This window comes from Ylistrum balloti, unplaced genomic scaffold (assembly GCF_031769215.1).
Source record: "Ylistrum balloti isolate Yb309-2 unplaced genomic scaffold, AGI_CSIRO_Ybal_v1 Utg371978, whole genome shotgun sequence".
Taxonomy (NCBI): Eukaryota; Metazoa; Mollusca; class Bivalvia; order Pectinida; family Pectinidae; genus Ylistrum; species Ylistrum balloti.
Genome location: NW_026782965.1, coordinates 52,627 through 77,476, shown reverse-complemented (window position 1 = coordinate 77,476; position 24,850 = coordinate 52,627). Strand labels below are relative to the sequence as shown.

The 24,850-nt window shown below is 37.1% G+C and overlaps 1 protein-coding gene across 1 annotated transcript in view; it reads left to right on the top strand.

The window, feature by feature from the left end:
* The window catches only part of LOC132564017 (guanine nucleotide-binding protein G(s) subunit alpha-like), a 39,221-nt gene extending 19,358 nt beyond the window's left edge, over positions 1-19,863 (top strand). The window contains exons 6-11 of the mRNA XM_060228769.1: positions 5,678-5,732; positions 6,294-6,367; positions 7,394-7,573; positions 8,514-8,644; positions 9,222-9,289; positions 11,654-19,863. Coding sequence (XP_060084752.1) covers positions 5,678-5,732; positions 6,294-6,367; positions 7,394-7,573; positions 8,514-8,644; positions 9,222-9,289; positions 11,654-11,800 — 655 coding nt within the window. The 3' untranslated portion in view covers positions 11,801-19,863. The remainder of the gene's footprint in view (positions 1-5,677; positions 5,733-6,293; positions 6,368-7,393; positions 7,574-8,513; positions 8,645-9,221; positions 9,290-11,653) is intronic.
* The last annotated feature ends 4,987 nt before the right edge of the window (positions 19,864-24,850 follow it).

The window sequence follows — 24,850 nt, the reverse complement described above, 5'->3', positions numbered from 1 at the left end:
CACAGTGTGGCGATATTAATTTGTTCTGAAACATTACTAGAATAAGGCATTAAGATTTCCATGAAAGAGTTAATTGACTGGCCAGGAAATCATTTCAATATCATTCGTCTGCATTTATTGAAATGAACACCCTGGGACATGCATTTTTTTTAAAAGAATTTTTAGAGTTCATCAAATGCAGAAATGGTAGCAATATATGAAACAGACTGTAGACTGTACTATTGTGTGTTTTGGAATGAAACATTGTAATACAAATTAAAAAACATTGCTGCATTTGTCTGCAGTTAGAATTAATATTTGCCCTAGCTACTAAGTAAGTATTATTTGTGTGTATGTAGCGGGCTTACATGTTAAGTTTTGCCTAACTAAGTACATAGTGTAATGTTCTGACAGATTTTTAATCTTAATTGGTACTTGTAGTTGTGTAAAAAAAAAACTACTGTTGTCCAGTTTATGAATAATAAGAACTACTGAGCTACACTATTGTAAGGCCACTGGCATTATAAGATGGGGCGGAATCATGTAAAATACACAGAACGAAGCTTGTACTTAAAGACCTTCAGTAAATGGTTAGAAACTGGAAAACCAATAGACATTGTGATTTATTTCCATATGTACATATTACAAAGGGCTTCATTATTCAAGCTTTTTCCAAGTTTTTTTTTAAGAATAGGATTGGTTTGTGTATGTACATTGAAGGAACAGGCTGTGAGAGCTGTTGGATCTGGTTTTATCTTATGTTAGTATTGTGTGTGTGTGTGTGTATACATGAAGGCGTACTATAGTCAGTATATATATATTCTAGGTCATTACTCCAACCATAAATTATCCAATAAGTTCTAAAAATAGAAGTGAAGTGAGTCATCCTGCTATATTGGGTTACAGGGCTGAGGTCGTAGGAAAGAGCAGGCTAGCAGAATCAGGTATATACATACACACATTATCAGTCCTTCAACAACACATCAGAGTTGTCTCCCTCTCAGATTAAACAGTCAGAACATGAGTGAAGATTTGCATTAGTTTGTGTGTCTGAATAAAGGAAAATCTGTCGTAATGTATGTGTCTAGATGATAGAAGATTTGTCTGCATTAGTGTGTCTAGTTGATAAAAGATAGGTCTTTGTTAGTGTGTCTAGTTGATAAAAGATTTGTCTGCATTAGTGTGTCTGGGTGATAAGAGATTTGTTGTTGTGTGTGTCTGGGTGATAAGAGATTTGTTGTTGTGGTGTGTGTCTGGGTGATAAGAGATTTGTTGTTGTGTGTGTCTGGGTGATAAGAGATTTGTTGTTGTGTGTGTCTGGGTGATAAGAGATTTGTTGTTGTGTGTGTCTGGGTGATAAGAGATTTGTTGTTGTGTGTGTCTAGGTGATAAGAGATTTGTTGTTGTGTGTGTCTGGGTGATAAGAGATTTGTTGTTGTGTGTGTCTGGGTGATAAGAGATTTGTTGTTGTGTGTGTGTCTGGGTGATAAGAGATTTGTTGTTGTGTGTGTCTGGGTGATAAGAGATTTGTTGTTGTGTGTGTCTGGGTGATAAGAGATTTGTTGTTGTGTGTGTCTGGGTGATAAGAGATTTGTTGTTGTGTGTGTCTGGGTGATAAGACATTTGTTCTCTCAATAACCACAATACTTGTAGCATGTTGGATTATTGCTAAGTTTGTTGGAATGAAAGGCAACCATTTTGGATATGGCAGGTAAAGTTTATCATCGCTATTTCTGCAAAGAAATATTCAAATGTCTGATCATTAAGGGCAAAAACAGAGAAGAGAAAGGAAACAAAAAGATTCAAATTTCAAAGAGCAAATAAAGGTTAAGCAATGGTGGGCGACAAGATCCCTGTGGGATCTCTCATGATGAAGAACTGCTTGAACAATGAATAATGAGAGGGAATCAGCATTGATCCACCTTTAGAATTATATGAATTCATCCCTGATCAAAATATGGAAAAATAACTTGAAATTCTGTGGACAGTGCTGTCTAGACTATTGACTATTTACTATTTGTGTGACTGATCAGCTGGACTAACGGTTTGATCTAGCTTGTTCAAAGTCACTGGGGAGAAAATTCTTTAAAAAAAAAAATTGGTAATTTCTTTCAACTGACCATGTGGCACAGAAGTTTGACATTTGGCTGATAGGTTTCTGTGGGATCATTGATAGTTATAATCACAATTAATACACCAAGTTTCATGTTAATATTTGTAAAATTGACTGGGTAATGGAGAGTTGAATTGTTTGCCTGTGCCACTTTTCATTGTATATGTGTATCACACTCAAGGACAGTGTCTTTAACTGTATATATTAAAATAGTTGATAAAGTAAATGACATCTAATGATATGTAATTTAAGTAATTACATCCGTGTACGATGTTTCATACACCTAAAATGACCGTTTTACGTCTGTTGTTTGTTTCCTTTGATATCAAACTCATTACATTGTACACTTACCTATCAAATTATCCTAGATTGAGTTCAATGTTGAAATCACAGGTACAAGTAATTATCTGTTAATAAACAAACCTGGTAACAACATTTCTTTCATGCATATGCTGGTTTACACAAATTGAAGCACCAACTTTTTATGTATAAACGATCATTACACTTAGTGAAATGTACTGTAGGTATGCATGTGTGTATTTGTCAGATGAGGAAAGGCATTTTGCTACACACTATTGTTTCATGTCGCGTTCATTGTTTGCAAATTTTTCCTACAAAACACTATTCCTACGTAACACCAAGCTGAATAATGGGATGAATATTGCATTTAACAAGCACTTCATGTTTAGGTGAAAATGATATTCATGTTTAAATGGAAACTGAAAAAAAGTGAAAATCGCAAAACAGACAAAACTATATAGAAGGTTAATGTCTTCAGCTGTCGCTTGTATGTAAATACAAATGTGCAGTAAACAAATGGAAGTTGAAATAACCTGAACTTGCCTTACCATTCATCAAATTCTGGTATGCCTATTACTTTTACTGGTGTCGGCCAAACGACGATACAATTCATGGCCTGAATCATCACTACTGGACATCATGTTTGCTCCTTTGAGGCTTGAACTGTTATGGTCTAATAACCAAATCTACCTCTTATTCCTTTTGTGGAGCTTGACATGCTTATTCAATCAAATATAGCCGATCTATTGTACAGAGCTTTCATATAAACTTTCAGTGGTTATTTGTTGAATTGATGATTCAAATGATCGACCAATGAGAATCGTTGATTTTCAGAAGGGAAATAACTCATGATATTTTAACATTTTACAGGTAGAAATATTGTTACCTGTACATTCAGAAAGATGATTTGACCCTTTGGGACTTAGGTCCCCAAGAAGAGGGAGTTCCAATATCTTTATAGAAAATGCTACTCTTCATTAATGCTTGAAGAGATTTCACTCATAAATGGTCTGAAACATCATGGGGTCAGGGACTGATTTATTGAACTCAGAAAGTTGATATGATTCTTGGGGACTTCAGGGCAGGGCCCCCAAACATAGAGGTACAGCAATATTTTACTTCAACCCTTTGTGTACTCATGGCACTTAAGACATCACAAAAGGCTGCTCCTTCAATCCTTTCTGACATCTTGAGATGTGGTAAACATGCCGTCTACCCATTGTTATGTATTGTGATGTCATGAAACGTTTGTGTTCTTCGCCAATTAGGCATGGCTGTACGTAAAAATTGGCGGATGAGATGTTTCTCAAACAGAAAATTGTGATCTTCATGTTTCAAGCGTATTTATTTATTTAGATAATGAAATTCTCAGAAATGGGCTGGTTTATGCAAGGTTGTTTACACTAACAACACAATGGTAGGTTAGGATTCTACTTTTGATTTCTGAGGCTTCAATAAGGAGAATAACAGAATTAAACTATTAGATATATATGATTGAGTAAAGCTTATTGTCAAAATAAAACAGGAATAACTTCTGTACGCAATGTAAAAACGAAGTTATGAATGAGTGAAAAATTCACATTAGTGTAACGATAAGCGTCTGAACAGTCATTATATACTTTGTGAATAATTGTACCATCGTTTCAATCAGATATTATATTAAAATTTGATAGAAAGTGTGGTAGATTGCCACGAGTAAACATCATAATCACCACACATTCATAGTCATCCTTTTATCGAAGCATTACAGCCATCTACTTGGAAAAGCATCAATCGTAAGAATCACCAAAACGTCACCTTTGGTCGTGAACGTTAAATTTGATTTGAATACAGAAATAGTTAAATTGCTACTCTTCCTTAGTATTGAAAGTGGAATTGAGCCAAGTTTGGTTTGAAACCTCATCAGGGTTTGGGAAGCATTTCTTGAATTCAGAAAGTTGATTTGACCCAGGGACCTAGAGGATGGGAAAGTTAGATAACATTCCTGTAAAATGCTACTCTTCATTAATGCTCGAATGGACTTAATTCAATGTTTTTCTGAAACATAAGCAGTCAATTCTTAAATTCAGAAGCATGATTAAACCCCTAGATAAATATGGACAAGTCATCAAAAGGGAATTAATGGGGATTATTTGGCTTTACAATGCTACACCTTAATGCCTGGGTAGATTTCAACAAATTTGGGGTCAGGAATCATTTCTTAGATTCAGAGAATTTATTCAACCCCTAGGTAATAGTAGAAGTTAGGTCTGATTAAAATAAATTGTGTTAAAGTTAGCTGGTACTGCTTGTGGTTAAGTCTGAGTAAAATCAATTGTGTTAAAGTTAGCTGGTACTGCTAGTGGTTAAGTCTGATTAATCAATTGTGTTAAAGTTAGCTGGTACTGCTAGTGGTTAAGTCTGATTAAAATCAATTGTGTTAAAGTTAGCTGGTACTGGTAGTGGTTAAGTCTGATTAAAATCAATTGTGTTAAAGTTAGCTGGTAGTGCTAGTGGTTAAGTCTGATTAAAATCAATTGTGTTAAAGTTAGCTGGTACTGCTAGTGGTTAAGTCTGATTAAAATCCATTGTGTTTAAGTTAGCTGGTAGTGCTAGTGGTTAAGTCTGATTAAAATCAATTGTGTTAAAGTTAGCTGGTACTGGTAGTGGTTAAGTCTGATTGAAATCAATTGTGTTAAAGTTAGCTGGTACTGCCAGTGGTTAAGTCTGATTAAAATCAATTGTGTTAAAGTTAGCTGGTACTGGTAGTGGTTAAGTCTGATTGAAATCAATTGTGTTAAAGTTAGCTGGTACTGGTAGTGGTTAAGTCTGATTAAAATCAATTGTGTTAAAGTTAGCTGGTACTGCCAGTGGTTAAGTCTAATTAATCAATTGTGTTAAAGTTAGCTGGTACTGGTAGTGGTTAAGTCTGATTGAAATCAATTGTGTTAAAGTTAGCTGGTACTGCTAGTGGTTAAGTCTGATTAATCAATTGTGTTAAAGTTAGCTGGTACTGCTAGTGGTTAAGTCTGATTAATCAATTGTGTTAAAGTTAGCTGGTACTGCTAGTGGTTAAGTCTGATTAAAATCAACTGTGTTAAAGTTAGCTGGTACTGGTAGTGGTTAAGTCTGAGTTAGTAATGATTTAATAGTTATTACAGCTACGTGGATATTTTTTAGAAGATGTTTGTAATCATCATTCTCATGAGACCTCTATAATGATTCTCTGACAATCTGTAGATTTGGTTATAAGTATTGGATCAACTGATTTATTTTTAACACTAAGATTATCTTCTTCTTTTTCAGTTTTTTAGACCGTGTACATATAGTAAAGCAATCTGATTACACACCAACTGAACAGGTAAGTTATTTCTACCTTGGACCATCTTATATTTCAGACATCAGAGACATAAAGTTTTATACATAAGTCAGGGTCTAAATTTTGTACATTCACATGGCTTGTATACACTAGATTCTAGCTTGTCAGGTCATCAAGATCTACAAGCTTAGGGCATGTGTACCCTAAACTCCAGGGTCTGTAGACACTAAATACATACAATCAGGGCCTGTAGACACTACGATCCAATAGCTCAGGGCCTGTAGACACTGGTATCCAATAGTTCAGGGCCTGTAGGCGATGAAATAAAGGTGAACACAAACATGTTTGTAAAGGTCCATAAAATTCTGGTTGGTTAAGAAAGCCACATAGACCATCATAGAAGTAAATCTTCAAACTACAAGAACATAGCATCACATTAACATTAGCTGTATTAAGTTTTGTTTCTTTACTTCCAATTGTATTTAAATGCTTTCTCAGTCCTGTAAGATTCTTAAGACTAATTGATAAATTGTCTATTAATCTAATGGTCTGTTGTTGTTATTGCTGTTTCTTGTTTAATGTTTATGTTTCTCTCTTTTTCAGGATATATTACGATGTCGAGTTTTAACATCAGGAATCTTTGAAACCAAATTTATAGTTGATAAAGTGAATTTTCAGTAAGTATGATCATTGTAGAAACATTAAGTGGAGAATTGGAGAAAGTTCTGTAGAGATATTCCATATTCTAAAACCAGCTTATACTGCAAATATATGGTGTCTGTGTTATACGGCCACTATTTGGTGTACGTGGTATACTACTACTATTTGGTGTCTGTGTTATACTGCCACTATTTGGTGTCTTTGTTATACTGCCACTATTTGGTGTATGTGGTATACTACTACTATTTGGTGTCTGTGTTATACTGCCACTATTTGGTGTCTTTGTTATACTGCCACTATTTGGTGTATGTGGTATACTACTACTATTTGGTGTCTGTGTTATACTGCCACTATTTGGTGTCTGTGTTATACTGCCACTATTTGGTGTCTTTGTTATACTGCCACTATTTGGTGTCTTTGTTATACTACCACTATTTGGTGTATGTGGTATACTACTACTATTTGGTGTCTGTGTTATACTGCCACTATTTGGTGTATGTGGCATACTACTGCTATTTGGTGTCTGTGTTATACTGCCACTATTTGGTGTCTTTGTTATACTGCCACTATTTGGTGTCTTTGTTATACTGCCACTATTTGGTGTATGTGGTATACTACTACTATTTGGTGTCTGTGTTATACTGCCACTATTTGGTGTATGTGGTATACTGCCACTATTTGGTGTATGTGGTATACTACTACTATTTGGTGTCTGTGTTATACTGCCACTATTTGGTGTATGTGGTATACTGCCACTATTTGGTGTCTGTGTTATACTGCCACTATTTGGTGTCTGTGTTATAAAGGAATTCAAAAGAATTATTTATATAGGATGACAGGATTTATGGTATACATGTATTGTCACTAGCTTACTATATTTAGTGTCATGATTTGTGTTTCATGACACTTGATAATTACCCTATAACCTTTATATATTGCTTATATCAGGTTACCATCAAGGCTGCTAGGACTCTAGCATCATGTCCAGTCAATACTGAATATTAACATACATTTGGAGTAACAATATGCACTTTTTTTTTCAGTATGTTCGATGTGGGTGGTCAGAGGGATGAGAGACGAAAGTGGATCCAGTGTTTTAATGATGTGACGGCCATCATCTTCGTCACGGCCTGCAGTAGTTATAATCTCGTCCTTCGGGAAGACCCCAGCCAAAATCGACTCAAGGAATCACTTGCACTTTTCCTAAGTATTTGGAACAACAGGTGAGATTATGGTTTCTAGACACCTCTTTATGACCGTCAGTTATTCCAGATGTCACATGACCAATGTGTGCAAGAGGTCATGGAGGTCAGAGGAGATTGATTAGATGTATGATAACAGTATGCCACCTTTTAGTTGATTGGAATATGAATTAGCCTGGATAAGGCAGCAGAATGGTCAGTTTTTTCATAAATCTCTTTTGAATATCGGAACTCTTCAACATGACCACTTGCACCAAATCCATTTTATACATAGGTTTTGTCAGTAAAATCATAGTAAATTATGCAACTTTAAATACTTGTTATGCTTTTGGGCGTTCAAAATGTATTAAAAATCCAAACAGAAAATGGCAAAAATTGTATGTTTAATTGTTGCCATCATTGTATATTTGATTATTCCAATCTCGACCTCCACAAAATTAAAGCTGTACTAAATGCAACTGCTATGCAATATTGGCTAATACTATAGTGTTTGTCCTTTGAATGAAAAGTCGGTATACTAGTGTTTTGAATGTTTTACTGCTAAAACAGTTAACAAAAATGCCAACCAGGTGAAAGTTTCGCTCACCCATATGCTTTAACAGATTGAGTAACCAACACGTAAAACAAGAGCTTGTGTGATGGCCTGTAAGCTTAAGATTGGTCAGATTTTAAGATATGTTAATATTGTTGACAATATAAATATAGACATTGAGATGAGTTCCCAATACAGAGATTTTAACAGGGAGAAGGACTCTGTAGGACGGCAGTTATCAGATGGTTGAAATGTTAACCAGATAACACTGTTAGGTGCTACCAACCAAACAATGAACTGGATTTTAGTTACCCATTCTGGCAATACAAGGTTTAACAGTGCCCCAAATCTACCTGTCAGATGAACATTATTTGTGAACATGCCTTTCCTTAGATTTGTACTGACGTTCTACTTACTCTCTTTCCATAGGTGGCTACGGACTATCTCAGTAATTCTATTTTTAAACAAGCAAGATCTACTAGCAGAGAAGGTCAAGGCAGGGAAATCGAAAATAGAGGAGTACTTTCCTGACTATAGACGCTACCAAATACCTTCAGATAGTAAGTATTTCTACCACCGATATAGATAATAAAAATCATTGTTTACATCATTACCACTGTGTACATTGTTACCACTGTGTACATCATTACCACTGTGTACATCATTACCACTGTGTACATGTACATCATTACCACTACACCATTACCACTGTGTACATGTACATCATTACCACTGTGTGCATCATTACCACTGTGTACATCATTACCACTGTGTACATTGTTACCACTGTGTACATCATTACCACTGTGTACATTGTTACCACTGTGTACATCCTTACCACTGTGTACATCGTTACCATTGTGTACATCGTTACCACTGTGTACATTGTTACCACTTTGTACATGTACATCATTACCACTACATCATTACCACTGTGTACATGTACATTGTTACCACTATGTACATTGTTACCACTGTGTACATCATTACCACTGTGTACATCGTTACCACTGTGTACATGGTTACCACTGTGTACATTGTTACCACTGTGTACATGGTTACCACTGTGTACATTGTTACCACTGTGTACATTGTTACCAGTGTATATTACTGTAGCTAATTTTCTGTCTTTTGCAGTTGTACTAGGGCCAGATGATGATCCAGAGGTGTTCAGGGCGAAGTACTTCATCAGAGATGAATTTTTGGTAAATAAATCATTTACAGGAAACCATAGATATTGATTTAATGGAATTTTATCCGTATAGATTTTAATTTAAATAACCATACTTAATTTTTTTTTAATCTGATAAAAATGCTTCAAGACTGTTAAAGAGATATTCAGTACAAGTTAGGATTTCATATAATGCTTGTGGAAAATATTCTCAATTCACCAATTAAATAAACACAGGATATTAGATTTACTTAAGTTATTTATAGATCTAGCTAGATTGATTTACAATGTTAGTGTGGCCCTGATTGTAGCTTAATTGGTTTGTGTTGTTATAAGCCGAACAGAATGAAATATTTGTGTGGATTATAAAATCAACGGAAAATAAGATCAATTAAGTAATAAAATTGTAAGCCCAGCAGGGATTTTAGTAAACAAAAACAAATTGGATCCCATCTTACTCCTTCTGTCTCCAGTCTAAAGCTTCCTTTGATTGTACTTGGGACCCTCACCACACTCTTTTCTCCAGCCTAAAGCTTCCTTTGATTGCATTGGGGACCCTCACCACACTCTTGTCTCTAGCCTAAAGCTTCCTTTGATTGTACTGGGGACCCTCACCACACTCTTGTCTCCAGCCTAAAGCTTTCTTTGATTGTATTGGGGACCCTCACCACACTCTTGTCTCCAGCCTAAAGCTTCCTTTGATTGCATTGGGGACCCTCACCACACTCTCGTCTCCAGTCTAAAGCTTCCTTTGATTGTACTTGGGACACTCACCACACTCTTGTCTCCAGTCTAAAGCTTCCTTTGATTGTACTTGGGACCCTCACCACACTCTTGTCTCCAGCCTAAAGCTTCCTTTGATTATACTTGGGACCCTCACCACACTCTTTTCTCCAGCCTAAAGCTTCCTTTGATTGCATTGGGGACCCTCACCACACTCTTGTCTCTAGCCTAAAGCTTCCTTTGATTGTACTTGGGACCCTCACCACACTCTTGTCTCCAGCCTAAAGCTTCCTTTGATTGTATTGGGGACCCTCACCACACTCTCGTCTCCAGCCTAAAGCTTCCTTTGATTGTACTTGGGACCCTCACCACACTCTTGTCTCCAGCCTAAAGCTTCCTTTGATTATACTTGGGACCCTCACCACACTCTTGTCTCCAGCCTAAAGCTTCCTTTGATTATACTTGGGACCCTCACCACACTCTTGTCTCCAGCCTAAAGCTTCCTTTGATTGCATTGGGGACCCTCACCACACTCTTGTCTCCAGCCTAAAGCTTCCTTTGATTGTATTGGGGACCCTCACCACACTCTTGTCTCCAGCCTAAAGCTTTCTTTGATTGTATTGGGGACCCTCACCACACTCTTGTCTCCAGTCTAAAGCTTCCTTTGATTGTACTTGGGACACTCACCACACTCTTGTCTCCAGCCTAAAGCTTCCTTTGATTGTATTGGGGACCCTCACCACACTCTTGTCTCCAGCCTAAAGCTTCCTTTGATTGTACTTGGGACCCTCACCACACTCTTGTCTCCAGCCTAAAGCTTCCTTTGATTGTACTTGGGACCCTCACCACACTCTTGTCTCCAGCCTAAAGCTTCCTTTGATTGTATTGGGGACCCTCACCACACTCTTGTCTCCAGCCTAAAGCTTCCTTTGATTGTATTGGGGACCCTCACCACACTCTCGTCTCCAGCCTAAAGCTTCCTTTGATTGTACTTGGGACCCTCACCACACTCTTGTCTCCAGCCTAAAGCTTCCTTTGATTGTACTTGGGACCCTCACCACACTCTTGTCTCCAGCCTAAAGCTTCCTTTGATTGTACTTGGGACCCTCACCACACTCTTGTCTCCAGCCTAAAGCTTCCTTTGATTGTATTGGGAACCCTCACCACACTCTTGTCTCCAGCCTAAAGCTTCCTTTGATTGTACTTGGGACCCTCACCACACTCTTGTCTCCAGCCTAAAGCTTCCTTTGATTGTATTGGGAACCCTCACCACACTCTCGTCTCCAGTCTAAAGCTTCCTTTGATTGTACTTGGGACCCTCACCACACTCTTGTCTCCAGTCTAAAGCTTCCTTTGATTGTATTGGGGACCCTCACCACACCCTCGTCTGCAGTCTAAAGCTTCTTTTGATTATATTGGGGACCCTCACCACACTCTTGTCTCCAGCCTAAAGCCTTCTTAGCTTCCCCGTCTCCAGCCTAAAGCTTCCTTAGGTTCCCTGTCTCCTGTCTAAAGTTTCCTCAAACAGTATAAGTGACTCTCACCTCACTCTCGCTCTGTCTGTTCTCCAGGAAAGCTGTTTGTCTGGCAGTGACTCCTGATTGTAGCAAACATTTTTAAAGCATTTCTCTTTACAGTCGCACTTCAATTTTACAATTTCCTTTTTTGTCCACAGAAAATCAGCACGGCCAGTGGAGACCGTCGCCACTACTGTTACCCTCACTTTACTTGTGCTGTTGACACAGAGAACATTCGACGGGTCTTCAACGATTGTCGGGACATCATTCAAAGGATGCACCTGCGTCAATATGAACTATTGTGATGTTGGGACACTTCCCGGGAACCCAAGGGGTCGGGATCATGTGACAAATGACAAAAGCGTGATGCATTAGTTGGCTTAAAAACATACTGGGTGAACAAGAAGACTTGCAGGAGCAAATCATTACACGCATATTCAACTGTTGATGTGCACGCATGGTGGTGTTATTGTGGTGGCCAGTCAGCTGGCAGTTTTATGTATGTGTGGGCTGACTATCTGCCTGCCTGACTGTCTGGCTGCCCATCTGCCTGCGTGCATGCCTGGCAAAGCAAGTGCTTTGGAGGTGTTTGGTGCAGGAAATGGACCAAGCATCTTCTCGACAGAGATCAGTAGACTGGTAGGGAAGATCCCTGCACAATCTACAAGGCATGGATAAATGTCTCTAACACAAGAGGTTATGTGAGTGTTTGCAAGTGTACATGTGTAAATGTTGCATAGATGTGCATGTTGTGTAGCCTAAGTAAAAATGAGATTTGAAAGGATGTGAAGAACATTTCTGAATACAGACAAAAGCAAAGAAGTATGCATTTCATTATTAAGCAGAGGATTCTTTCCATGTTGGATTTCAAAACTAATGCCCAAAGGAATGTATAGTAATTTTTCTGTGATGTGCTTTTATTTTAATCCCAATTTGTATCGCAGCATTTTCACAGAATGTGGCATAGTGTTACAAATGTGGTAGCCAGATCATGTGACTGATGAAGCTTTTTATATCAGTACACCACGTGTGGTTCTCTCGAAGTTGGCACTGTTATATTAATGTATCAATACATCATTTTGTGTGAAGACTTTCATTGGATATGCACCGTGTAAAGAGTTCTAGGAGATGTAAGAATCCTGCTAGTCTGTGGCACGGTGAGGGGTGGATTTGATTTGGAAATATTCAATTATTTTACAAAAGAAAAAAAAACAGACAAAAAAATGAGTACATATTTTTATGATCATGCATTTGATATTAGCCGCCTCGAGTACATGTTCAGGCTATTGATTCCAACAGGTCTTCCGACTCTGGACCAGTGGAGGATTTTACTTCAAGTTTTTAAAAACATTTTATTGATTATGAAAGGGAAATATTTGTATTGACATTTTGCTGAGCTCGTAAAATGTAACTGTAGGCACATCCATGTGTGAACACAGAAATTGTAACACTACAAACAGTGTTTTCAGAGAATAATATCCAACACATGGCCTTTAATTTTACTATCAGATGTAAATTTTGGAAAAGCTTTCGATGCGCTTCCATGAAACCTCACCAAACCAGGTTTTTAGATCTGGACCAGACGTCCTCCCTAAACTTTCACAGTCATTCACTCTCAGTTATTGAGATGTACATAACGACTGATCACCCATTCCATTATTCCAACTACAAACATTAAGAAGATTCAGATTTACACCATGTAGAAATGAAATCAGATTTCCTTTCAACAGAGGTCAGATTTGAGACATTTCAGCACCGTCGGTATAAACGACCGTTGATTTTGTGGTATTGTAAAAGTAACACCAATATCTACCTGGTATTGTTCCTCCTGGTTTAGTCCTACAATGATACTTCTTTGTAAGCTAAATAACATTTTAGAATATCATGTGTCTTCTACAGTACATCCGTAAACATTTCATATTTTCTTGATTAAAATCAATCTTAAAGAAAATTTTGCAGGTCAAATTGCCATAGTTGATATACAGAGGCATGAGAGATCAGGCCAAAAGAATCAAATTGACTGAAATTCTATCTATTTGGTGCGACCCTGTAATAGCAGAATTGAAAAAATGAAAATATCCATGGATAGAAAAGTTCAGATTTTGAAATTTTGTTGTTCATTTCAATATCCCTAATATATTGATCCAAAACCGGTATGGAGGGGCCAAATTTACTGCAGCTCATAAAAGAGGGAGTAGAGGTCCACTGACCAGATAGTGGGCTACTTAACCTTAAAGTGAATTTTAATTTCATTGTCTACTTGGAACTTCATAATGAGAAACTTGGGATGCATATATCTTTCAAAAAATACAGATGATTTTTTTCACTGTCATTATTGGATGTACATCATATTTAATTAATTTGAAATGGAAAGAAGGGAGCCAAAAATGTTCGTTCATAATTTTAAGGACTATCTCCAGCTTTTTATTTAATTTATTTTTTAAAAAAAGAAGTGTTTTTGAAAAGGAATTGTTCTTTGGAAAACTTTCGATTGTTTAGATAAATTATTACTATCTGATGGAATGGCAGATAGTAACACTGCACTGTTTAGCCAGCAGAATAACAGTATTAGTTTTATGAATCTGAATTCACAAAATTGTTCTCTACATTATCAAATCCATCGATATTAACCAAAAACTAAGACTGTGAATTGGGGAAAAAAATATGACTGAAAAAGTAGGTTATTTCTATGACACTGAAACCATGTTTGTGTCTTATATCACGGACACAGAAACCAGGTTTGTGTGTCTTGTATCACGGACACAGAAACCATGTATGTGTCTTGTATCACGGACGCAGAAATCATGTATGTGTCTTGTATCATAGACACAGAAACCATGTTTGTGTGTCTTGTATCACGGACACAGAAACCATGTTTGTGTGTCTTGTATTACGGACACAGAAACCATGTTTGTGTGTCTTGTATAACGGACACAGAAACCATGTATGTGTGTCTTGTATCACTGACACAGAAACCATGTATGTGTCTTGTATTACGGACACAGAAACCATGTTTGTGTGTCTTGTATCACGGACACAGAAACCATGTTTGTGTGTCTTGTATTACGGACACAGAAACCATGTTTTTTGTGTCTTGTATAACGGACACAGAAACCATGTATGTGTCTTGTATTACGGACACAGAAACCATGTTTGTGTGTCTTGTATCAATGACACAGGAACCATGTATGTGTGTCTTGTATCACTGACACAGAAACCATGTATGTGTTTTGTATCACGAACACAGAAACCATGTTTGTGTGTCTTGTATTATGGACACAGAAACCATGTATGTGTTTCTTGTATCACGGACACAGAAACCATGTATGTGTGTCTTGTATCAATGACACAGGAACCATGTATGTGTCTTGTATCAATGACACAGAAACCATGTATGTGTGTCTTGTATCACTGACACAGAAACCATGTATGTGTTTCTTGTATCACGGACACAGAAACCATGTATGTGTGTCTTGTATCACTGACACAGAAACCATGTATGTGTTTTGTATCACAGACACAGAAACCATGTATGTGTCTTGTATCACGGACACAGAAACCATGTATGTGATTAGGAAGATGACGTAGAAGCAGTAGGCTGTTGGTCTTTTAATACTATGTTATCATTACAGTTAGTCTGCTATTTTCATAGCTTAACAGCTTTTTAGCTCATCTGGTCGTAATGATTGGTGAGCTTATCCTGTGGTGTAGTCTCCATCCCCCTGCTTGTGTTTTTCTACGAATTGTCACTATCAGGAATGAACTGAGCAGATTTTTATCAAATTGTTCAAAAGCATCCTTGGGTAAATGGGACACAACTTTGTATAAAGGAGCCATTTCTTTAAAATTCTTCAGTAGGAAGCATCCTTTGGCGAAGGGGAATAAGTTTTGTACAAACAGTGAGAATAGGCTCCGTGGGACAGAAGGGATGGGCCCAATAGGGTAAATACTGTAAATTTCTCATATCCTTTTTCTTGTATAGGAATGATTGAATATTGTTATCAGAAACATCCTTGGCATCCAAAGGGAACCCAGTTTTGTATAAACATTGTGGGCAGAGAAGCAGGGCCTAATAGGAGAAATGGATTCAAATCTTCTAAATGCTTTTCATTCTGTTCTCATCAAGCATTTTCTGCTAAACCAGTTGACAAATAGAGGCTCTATTGACCTCTTTTCAATCATTTGTGGTCTTGTAAATGACTGTATGATCATGTTCGCAGACGTTTTATTGTATAAAAAGGAATCAATCTCTGGATAGGCCGTACCATGTGTTTTCTATGCATTATGTTGATAGAGGGCCTGTTGATCAAAAGATAGCAGACAGTTTACCACTCATTCGTCAAGTCAATCACTTTGCTTGCCGTTGGTTCCTACAGATTGTCACATGAGAACCTTTTCCAGATTTTAAATTATTAGACTGTCATTGGATAATAGTACAAAAAAGTGGAGATGGAGTTTACTAGTAAAAGGAGTTGTAATCCTTAACACAGTTACTTTAGTTGAGCTTCTCTTGGGTTGGAGTCTTCTTATAAGCACAAACCTAAAATCACACTAATAGAGATACTTTTTGAGACATCGTCTGTTTTATGGAAGAGAAGATTGTATGTGCTGGCTAGGTGAAAGATTTTACTTAATTGAAAATTTGAATCGATTGATGATTTTAAGGAAAATCTGTACGATCACATTGTTAACAGCTGAGGATTTATTTGCATATCAATAATTGTTTGTTATTGACTCTGATCATCACTCATCTTTCTGTTTCTGTATAAAGATTAAATAGGATTTTACATAGGTTGTAAATATAAACTGGCATAATGCTAATTGGGAAATCAACATGTACAATATTTAACACCATCCCCTGACCTCTTTGGCAGGACACACAATAGTTAGCACCATTCCTGACCTCCTTAGATAGGACACACAATACTTAGCACCATTCCCTGGCCTCCATTATCAGGACATACAATATTTAACACCATCTCCTGACCTTAGTCAGAACAAACAATATTTAACACCATCTCCTGACCTTAGTCAGAACAAACAATATTTAACACCATCTCCTGACCTTAGTAAGAACAAACAATATTTAACACCATCTCCTGACCTTAGTAAGAACAAACAATATTTAACACCATCTCCTGACCTTAGTCAGAACAAACAATATTTAACACCATCTCCTGACCTTAGTAAGAACATACAATATTTAGCACCATCTCCTGACCTTAGTCAGAACAAACAATATTTAACACCATCCCCTGACCTTAGTAAGAACAAACAATATTTAACACCATCTCCTGACCTCTTTTTGACAGGACAGACAACTTTCCCCTGACCTCTGTAGCCAAAATGTACAATATCTAGACACAATTTTAGCCAAGAGGCCATACACTGCATCTTTTTTGGATAAAGTTGAGTGATACTTTAAAACTTATCAATGCCTGAATGCTACGTTGTCAGGGTAATGTTTGGCATTTGTTATCTGTATATACTTGTGAATTTTTTTACCAATCATGTTGATTTACTTTAAACATCAGCAAAGATTCTATCAAGCTTCACTTGCTTAATAATATCATGTTATGGGAAGTTTTCAAATTGATTCTATTTGGAAAAAAAAATAGTTGAAATAAAAAAGACTTTTTGGAACATTTGTATATATTTGAAAATGACCATTGTTAAATCTAGATAATTTTGTTCATATTTATTGACGAAGTAACACTGATACACTTGTGTGATGGCACTATGGAGTCCTGACAGGTCATACTTGAGACAACAATGTGGACCCATGGTTGATCATACTTGTGATGACAGTGTGGAGCCATGATTGATCATACTTATAATGACAGTGTGGAGCCATGATTGATCATACTTGTGATGACAGTGTGGAGCCATGATTGGTCATACTTGTGATGACAATGTGGACTCCATGCCAATTACACTTGTGACAACACTATGGAGTCCTGACTGGGCACTTTAATGATAGTACTGTGGGTTTTTTTTTTTTTTTAATTCTTTTGAATCATTCATGTGAAGGAATGGTAGAACTTCAAATTTGGCCTGAAGCATCCTTGGATGAAGGGGAATCAAGTTTTGTGTAAACAGTGGGTCTCAGTCCCATGGGTAGGGAGAGACAGGGAACAGTTAGGGAAAAATAGCAAATTCTTTCAGATCCTTTATCAGAAGGAATGCAAGGATTCTGTCCCAATTTTCTAAAAACAAAGGGTCTTGACCCTCTGTGGCGAAAGAGACAGGGCCCAACAGGGGAAATCAGTCCGTATAATTGTTGTTCTGAGTGAATGCTGTCATTCTGTCCCAATTCAATCTGAAGCATGCATGGGTGAAGATGAATTAATTTTGTATAAACGGCAGGTCTCGGACCCCCTTGGCAGGAGGAGCATGGCCTTATAGGAAAAATAGAGTAAATCCTTTCAAATCCATCTGTAGAAATTATAGGATTTTGCCCATATTTGATTTTAACCATCCTTAAATGAAGGGGACTTATGAAGAAACAGTTTCCTTTTCTGGCAGAGGCAGAAATGGGGAAATGATTATATATCTCTAGAATCCTTTTTCTTTAGATTGCCCTAATGGGCCTTCTTTTTTGTGTATTCCTTTGTACTGTCTTTTGTTGTGTAGACATCTAGGATTAGTAATACATCATGATAAATACACATCTTATATTATGTCAGTCTTTGAAAATATAATATAATTATTTTTCTGTTCATATTAACAAACATTGTATGCTAAAGAATATTAGATATTGTCTTGCATCAAAAATTAGGTTTCTTTTTGCTGAGGGATTTTTTTTTCATGAAACTTTTGAAATGAACATATAGAAAACTTTCCTACCATGGTAGTGAACATTCACACATATTTCTTGCATGATCCAGCATTGAGAGAGATAAGTGTTCACTGCTTACTGTTTTCACAGTGTACAGGAGAGCATACATGTCCTGATAAGTTCAGTATCTGGTGAGTAGGGATTGTCACCATGCTGATGAAGTAAGAATTCAGATCAGGTTTTGATTACTGTGTCTAAGACCATGGATTGTCTCGCAGTTGGTTTTAAAGTTGATACTGAAGTTCAGAAGGGACAACAGAAGTGTGATTGAGTGAATGCACAAAGAGATTTAGAACTAAATGATAGTGTAATGCTATACAGGAGTGTATATAACACTGTTTAGTTTTGCGTGGTGAACAAGGGCATCTAATCATGTCGTATTGTTGGTATCTTGGTCATGTTGATGTATATTAGCAGCAGAGACATGGGGGTCGTTAAGGACTATTTGCAGCGTATACATCAACACTCAAAACAGGAAACGATGATAAATTTCTCACAAAATTTTCAATTATTAGATGGAGCTTTTTCATTACAGTGATGTATTGCTGAAAATTTGTTGTTTAAAAGTGGGTTGAAGCGAGAGGTTGACAGTACATGAGTGACTGATGTTTACATGTGAGGTTGATGAGAGGTGAAACCAGTAGATTGACATATTGCCTTTTCATATCTGGTAGTGTTTTGTACAGCTAAGAGATGCAACTATTTATTGCAAATTTTACTTCAGATTTTTTTCCCAAGAATAGTGGAGAGAGAAAGGAAGTGTGGGTGATTTTGGGTTATTTTGTTATGTTGATGCTGTTATTATTTGCATGCTTCAGATGGATGGCATTAGACAGCCTACCCAAGGTATTGATATGACCTACAATGTTTTTCTTTTTTATTTTATTTTTATTTTTTTTTTTTTTTTTTTGACACTTCTCGGACACTGTCGTTGTTTTCACCCTATTGGACAGACACTGCCAGTGTCCGCACATGGAAAGGTCATAACTCCCGAGGTCTAGGTTGATTTGAAGCTTGTAAGTAATGTAAAAATGTACACAAAAATGATAGCATGGTTAATGAATTTTTATATGTATAAATATAAATATATATATATTATAAATATTATATATCTTTTTTTTAAGCTTAATGTTGATTGTGATGTCAGAATGAAATGAACCATTGTCTTTAATTGGTCACGTATGAGCGCTGTAGTAAGCAGACACACTGTACTTGTGCATCTGCAGTTACTATATTGTATCCATTTCCACTTGCTACAGTTTGTTGATCTGTAGTGAACGCCGCACTCTGACATACATTGAACTTTGATTTTAGTTTCTGTTAATGCTATTTAATTACAAGTGATGATTCATTGAATCTTCAGTACTAATTATACCCAAGTAATAAAACAAACAAGTGTCTCAATGTAACAAGACGGGGCATCTACAGTTTCCTCTGGGAACTAGTGGTTTCCTAAGGTCACTCTTTGTGCTCTGTGGCAATGCCACATGCCAGCTTGGGGAATAAAGTACAGTCTTGAGAGTAAGAGAACTACTCACGTCTTTGTTTTCATTTATTATTGGGACCTAGGTCATAGAGCCACAGGTTAACGGAACACCATTTGTGATTGCCTTTCATCAGTTCTTAAAAAAAAAGCTGTACAAGATTTGTATGAAAATTGATGTTTATCATGAGCCTGCAAATGGTTTATTATCCCCAGCAAAATGCAATTGCAGGGATATTAAATTGAGCTTTGTCCGCCTGTACAAGGTCATCTTCTACACCAGTGGTCTGAAAATTTTTTAAGATAATTGCTCCAAACTCAACATAATTATCAAGCTAAAAATGTAATTTTGCCTTTTGCTATGAAGAAGTTCTTGATTTAAATACTATTTCTGTTACCATAGAAACAGATTGACATAATTACACATTCCAGCTTTCTGGACCAGTGTTCTGAAACCATTTAAGATAAAAACATTGTACAGTTATTCAGCTATTACTGTAGTGGTGCCTTTTGCTAAGGGGAAGTTCTCAATTTAGATGCTTTTTCTATTACCATGGAAACAGACAGAATTTTAAAAAGTATTCAAAACTTCTCCATTTTAATATATTTATTTTTTTTTTTTGCTAAAAAACAGTCCAAATCACAAAGATTTATTTTCCAGACCAGTTCTCCTAAACCCCTCGAGTTAATTATACAAAAATTGTACCGATTTTGTTAAGTCTATTTTTAAGTATTACAGTGTTTTCCCGAAATCAAACGCACAGGAAAATAACGAAATCCCTTTAAACAACTGACTGAAAATGAAATGATTACCTTTATTAAAAATGAGCACAAAATGATACTTATTGGAAATTTTAACGTCAGAACTCGATGTTATGATGATAATGTACAGTCTGATCAACGATTGATTGAAACTATAAACATACCTGGAAATGATGCGTTACATAATTATCTACATACATGTATATGATTCTAAAGTTTTACTGCAACAAGGTATTCCAGAATAAGCAAAGATTTTCCAATACCTTACTCTATTGGCCTTTTTTGTTTTTGGAGTTTTGCAAAAATAATAATCTTTATATTGCCAAAGGCAGAGTTTGAAACGACAAGTGCATCGGAAGAATACATATAAACTGCGCCTGGTTTATAACTTGATCAGCAAATGTTCCCCTATGTTGGTCCACTTTGAAGGTCTTTATTTTGATTCTCAGGTATACACTGTAGATTAGTTATCAGAGAAGAAAAACCAAGTGCGTTTTTCAGAAAACGGGAGTTAATGACGGAAAAACTGATTCTGTAGAAAAAGTTAAAACGGATAATTATGATAAACTGCAAGATATAGATAAAAAAATTGACAACATGAAGGAATCTTTCTTAGAAGTATCAAAATCCGATATAAATGACTTATAAATCATAGCGCTTAAAGGGCTAAAACTATCTTTGGAACAAAAAAATGTTTTCATGTAAAAAAAATCGGATATATCATGCCTCTTACAGAGAAAAAACGTAAAGAAAAGCTAAAGAAAAAAACTTTCCATAATGCTAAGAAAAGGCATAAAATTTTCAAAACGCAAAAAAAAACTTTACAAGAAAAGTAGAGAACTTAGGAAAGAGATCATTGTAAGTTATTGGACGAAGAGTTCTGGAACATTCTAAGCGGAACTGATAGACCAGAAAAACACAAACAAAACAAGCAAAAAACATAAACAGAGATAGCTGACTTGCCGACTGATGAATTGTATGAATATTTCAAAGATTTGAATCACATCCAAGAATGATCTCCCTTCTCGACAATCTACCTCAAAATCAGCCAAGCGTGACGATACCATTGTCTGACTTTGTGAGCGTCCTTAGTCCAAATTACGCGGCGTGATCCAGCCAAACTGAATTTCTTCTAACGAGTAATTTCAACGGATACTCTAAGTTCAGCCACATTAATTTTCCACGTTGGTTTTTCGATTTCGTCCTTAACCGAGACAAAAATTCAGAGGGGTAGAGCGATTGCGATGTTGATGGAAGGTCATCGCCAAACTGCTGTTGCACGGCAGTTCTGCGTTGTCCCATGTACAATTAAACATCCCTATACACGTTTCCATGCCACTAGGTTAGTTTTCTATGGTCCAAGGGGCGGTCGTCCGCGTGTAACGACCACAAAAGACAGGGCGATTCGATTGTCGCACTTGCGCAACAGATTCATGACTTGTGGAGGCTGCATCGCATACCGTAGGTACCCATGGCAGACCCATTAGTGCAGGAATTGCCAGGAACCGCTTGCATGGTGAGAGAATCATTGAGTGCCGACCTATGTCGGGCCACCTCTGACACCTCGGAGGCGACAAGTGCGTCTTGACTGGGTTAGCAGACATGGCCAGAGTAGGTTTAGATGCGTCGGTGGAGGCGTGTAATGTTCACCGACGAGTCGAGATTCTGTCTGTATCGCTCAGACGGAAGAAAAAGGGTATATCGCATACGCATGCGTGGTTGAACGCTATAGATTCGACGGGGCTTCTGTAATGGTGTGGGGAGGCATTTGCCATGGAGTAAAATCCCCCTTAGTTGTCCTGGTTCCGCTCGATACAGAGACCAGATCTTCCAATTACATGTCCTTCCACTTCTCAGACGTTATAACCTAATTTTCCAACAAGACAATGCTCGTCCTCTTGTTGCCAGAGTCTGTCGTGATTTTCTCACGACAAACAACGTTCAGCCTCTGAAATGGCCCCCATATAGCCCCGACATGTCTCCCATTGAGCGTCTGTGTGATTAGCTGCGAATTAATCTCGGTTGAAACAGGAAGATGGACAGGAATCCAACGACAAGATGGCGGAACGACGATGCTTCCCTATTGCCTTTTACATGCAGTTTTTGTTAAAACCAGGACAGAAATTCGTCGTTTGAATCGTTTGGATAATATCTACATATAATAAAAGTATTCAAATCTGAATTCAAACTGGTAAGAATTTGTTCAAATATTCGGAAATATACCATACTGTCACCGTAAACCGGCATTCTGTTCATTTTCACGCTAATACATGCAACTTCATCGTGATTCACAGGTAACACTTTCCATTTCAGTTTATACTGCCTTTTCTTTTTAAACTTCATTTCTTTCCTTCTAACATGTAAAAAAGAAAATTTTTTACATCGATCATATTTTGACATAAGGATCTGCTCTGGTAAGAAAGGAAATATCCAGGGAGATGAGAGTCATTGGATTTTTTAAATTGAATGAAAATATAACAAATGGAGGAGCCTAATTTAGTTTTGAGGGACTCGGGCCCTCGTCCTACCAAAGCATGATACTATATGGAATACAACGTTGTATTTTGTCTTTTTTTACTCACAGACCAGAATAAGATTTCATAAATACATTATGATCAATGTTTCTACAGAACTGACATTACATAGGTAAGTACAATGCACATCTGTTGGCCTTAAATAGAGTTCATAAACAAACCCACCTTGTGATTCATAAGTCAACATCAACATTCTTTAGTATTTACAATAAAGATCAATATGTAAATATTTCAGGTAGAAAAACGTTTAAGCAGACAAATCACGAGAAAACATTCATTCCCTCATGAATGCAACCAGGGACGTCCCTGATGCTACACATTACTGGGTTATTTTCTCTAACATTGTGAAATTTTTTAGATGACGTCATATTTAGTAACATGTTACCACTCTCTATAACAATGTTCACCTCCAAGGTGAATACTAAGGCAATGTTACCATGAGTGAGTGACATACAAGTTGTTAAGAGATAGGTATGACAAAGGGAGATAAATCATTGTCCTGTTAAACACTCTGAAATACAGGAACAGTAAAACACAAGGTCAATGTAGTTGGAACATTAATTTGTTGTTTCTAACTTGATTTTTCCTCATTTGGTTTAAATAGTCATATATACATATATATGTAGGAACTGTTTTATAAAGTGTAATCTGTAACACTGTCAACACCAGATACAAACAATGAGTACTCCCGATATGATGAAGCTCCATTTTCAGAATATACGTCCGAGAAATCAGCAGTGACAATATAGATAATGTTGAGACTTTCACAGACATTATCTCACATTGGAGTGTCGACGATCTGAAGTATGCCGCACCATCTCATCGGAAATGTTCTATGTGTCCTAGTTATAATGACATCTGTGTTAATATACCCAAGTCTGCACGCCACAATCTGGTCATCAAACATCGGCTATAGTGCTCTTCTGATGTCCTTGTTGGTCATCAAACATCGGCTATGGTGCTCTTCTGATGCCCTTGTTGGTCATCAAACATCGGCTATGGTGCTCTTCTGATGCCCTTGTTGGTCATCAAACATCGGCTATGGTGCTCTTCTGATGTCCTTGTTGGTCATCAAACATCGGCTATGGTGCTCTCCTGTTACACGTGTTGGTCGACACAATTTCATCATTAGTTATAAATGATCTCCTTAAACTCATTCACGAAGTATACACCCAAGGCAATTCTACCAAATTGCAGTTAAGGCAGCTTTCTGATTCAGCCTGTCATGCATGGACTGGCTGGTCACTAGAACAGTTCAAGATGATGAATGGCAAACATGTGTGAAACTGCACTTCTTTTAGCTTTCGGCCGGAGTTTACGTTTGTCAGATATACTCTTCTAATTTGGGGCAAAATTAAAAAGAAATTTATCATGAAATGAAGGTACTGCCTTCACAAATCTGTCTTCAACCTCCCCTCCCCCCCCCCCTCTCCCTCTCTCTCCTCTCTCTCTCCCTCTCCTCTCTCTCTTTCTCAAAGTTGTACATATTTTGAATACAATAATTGTGCCCAAATTCCTTGGCACTCCCAATATCTCAAGTGAAGAAGTCCATGCATACAACACAGCTTCCACAAAAAAAATAATGGGGGGAAAAGTCAACATCAAATTTGATGGTACATATATTTACATCAACAGAAGTAATGACCATCAATTCCAGAGGGCTTCCTATAGAGGAAGCGCATTATCGAGCATTTTGATGTTCTTAAGGGTTGATTGCAAGACAGCGACAATGTCATAA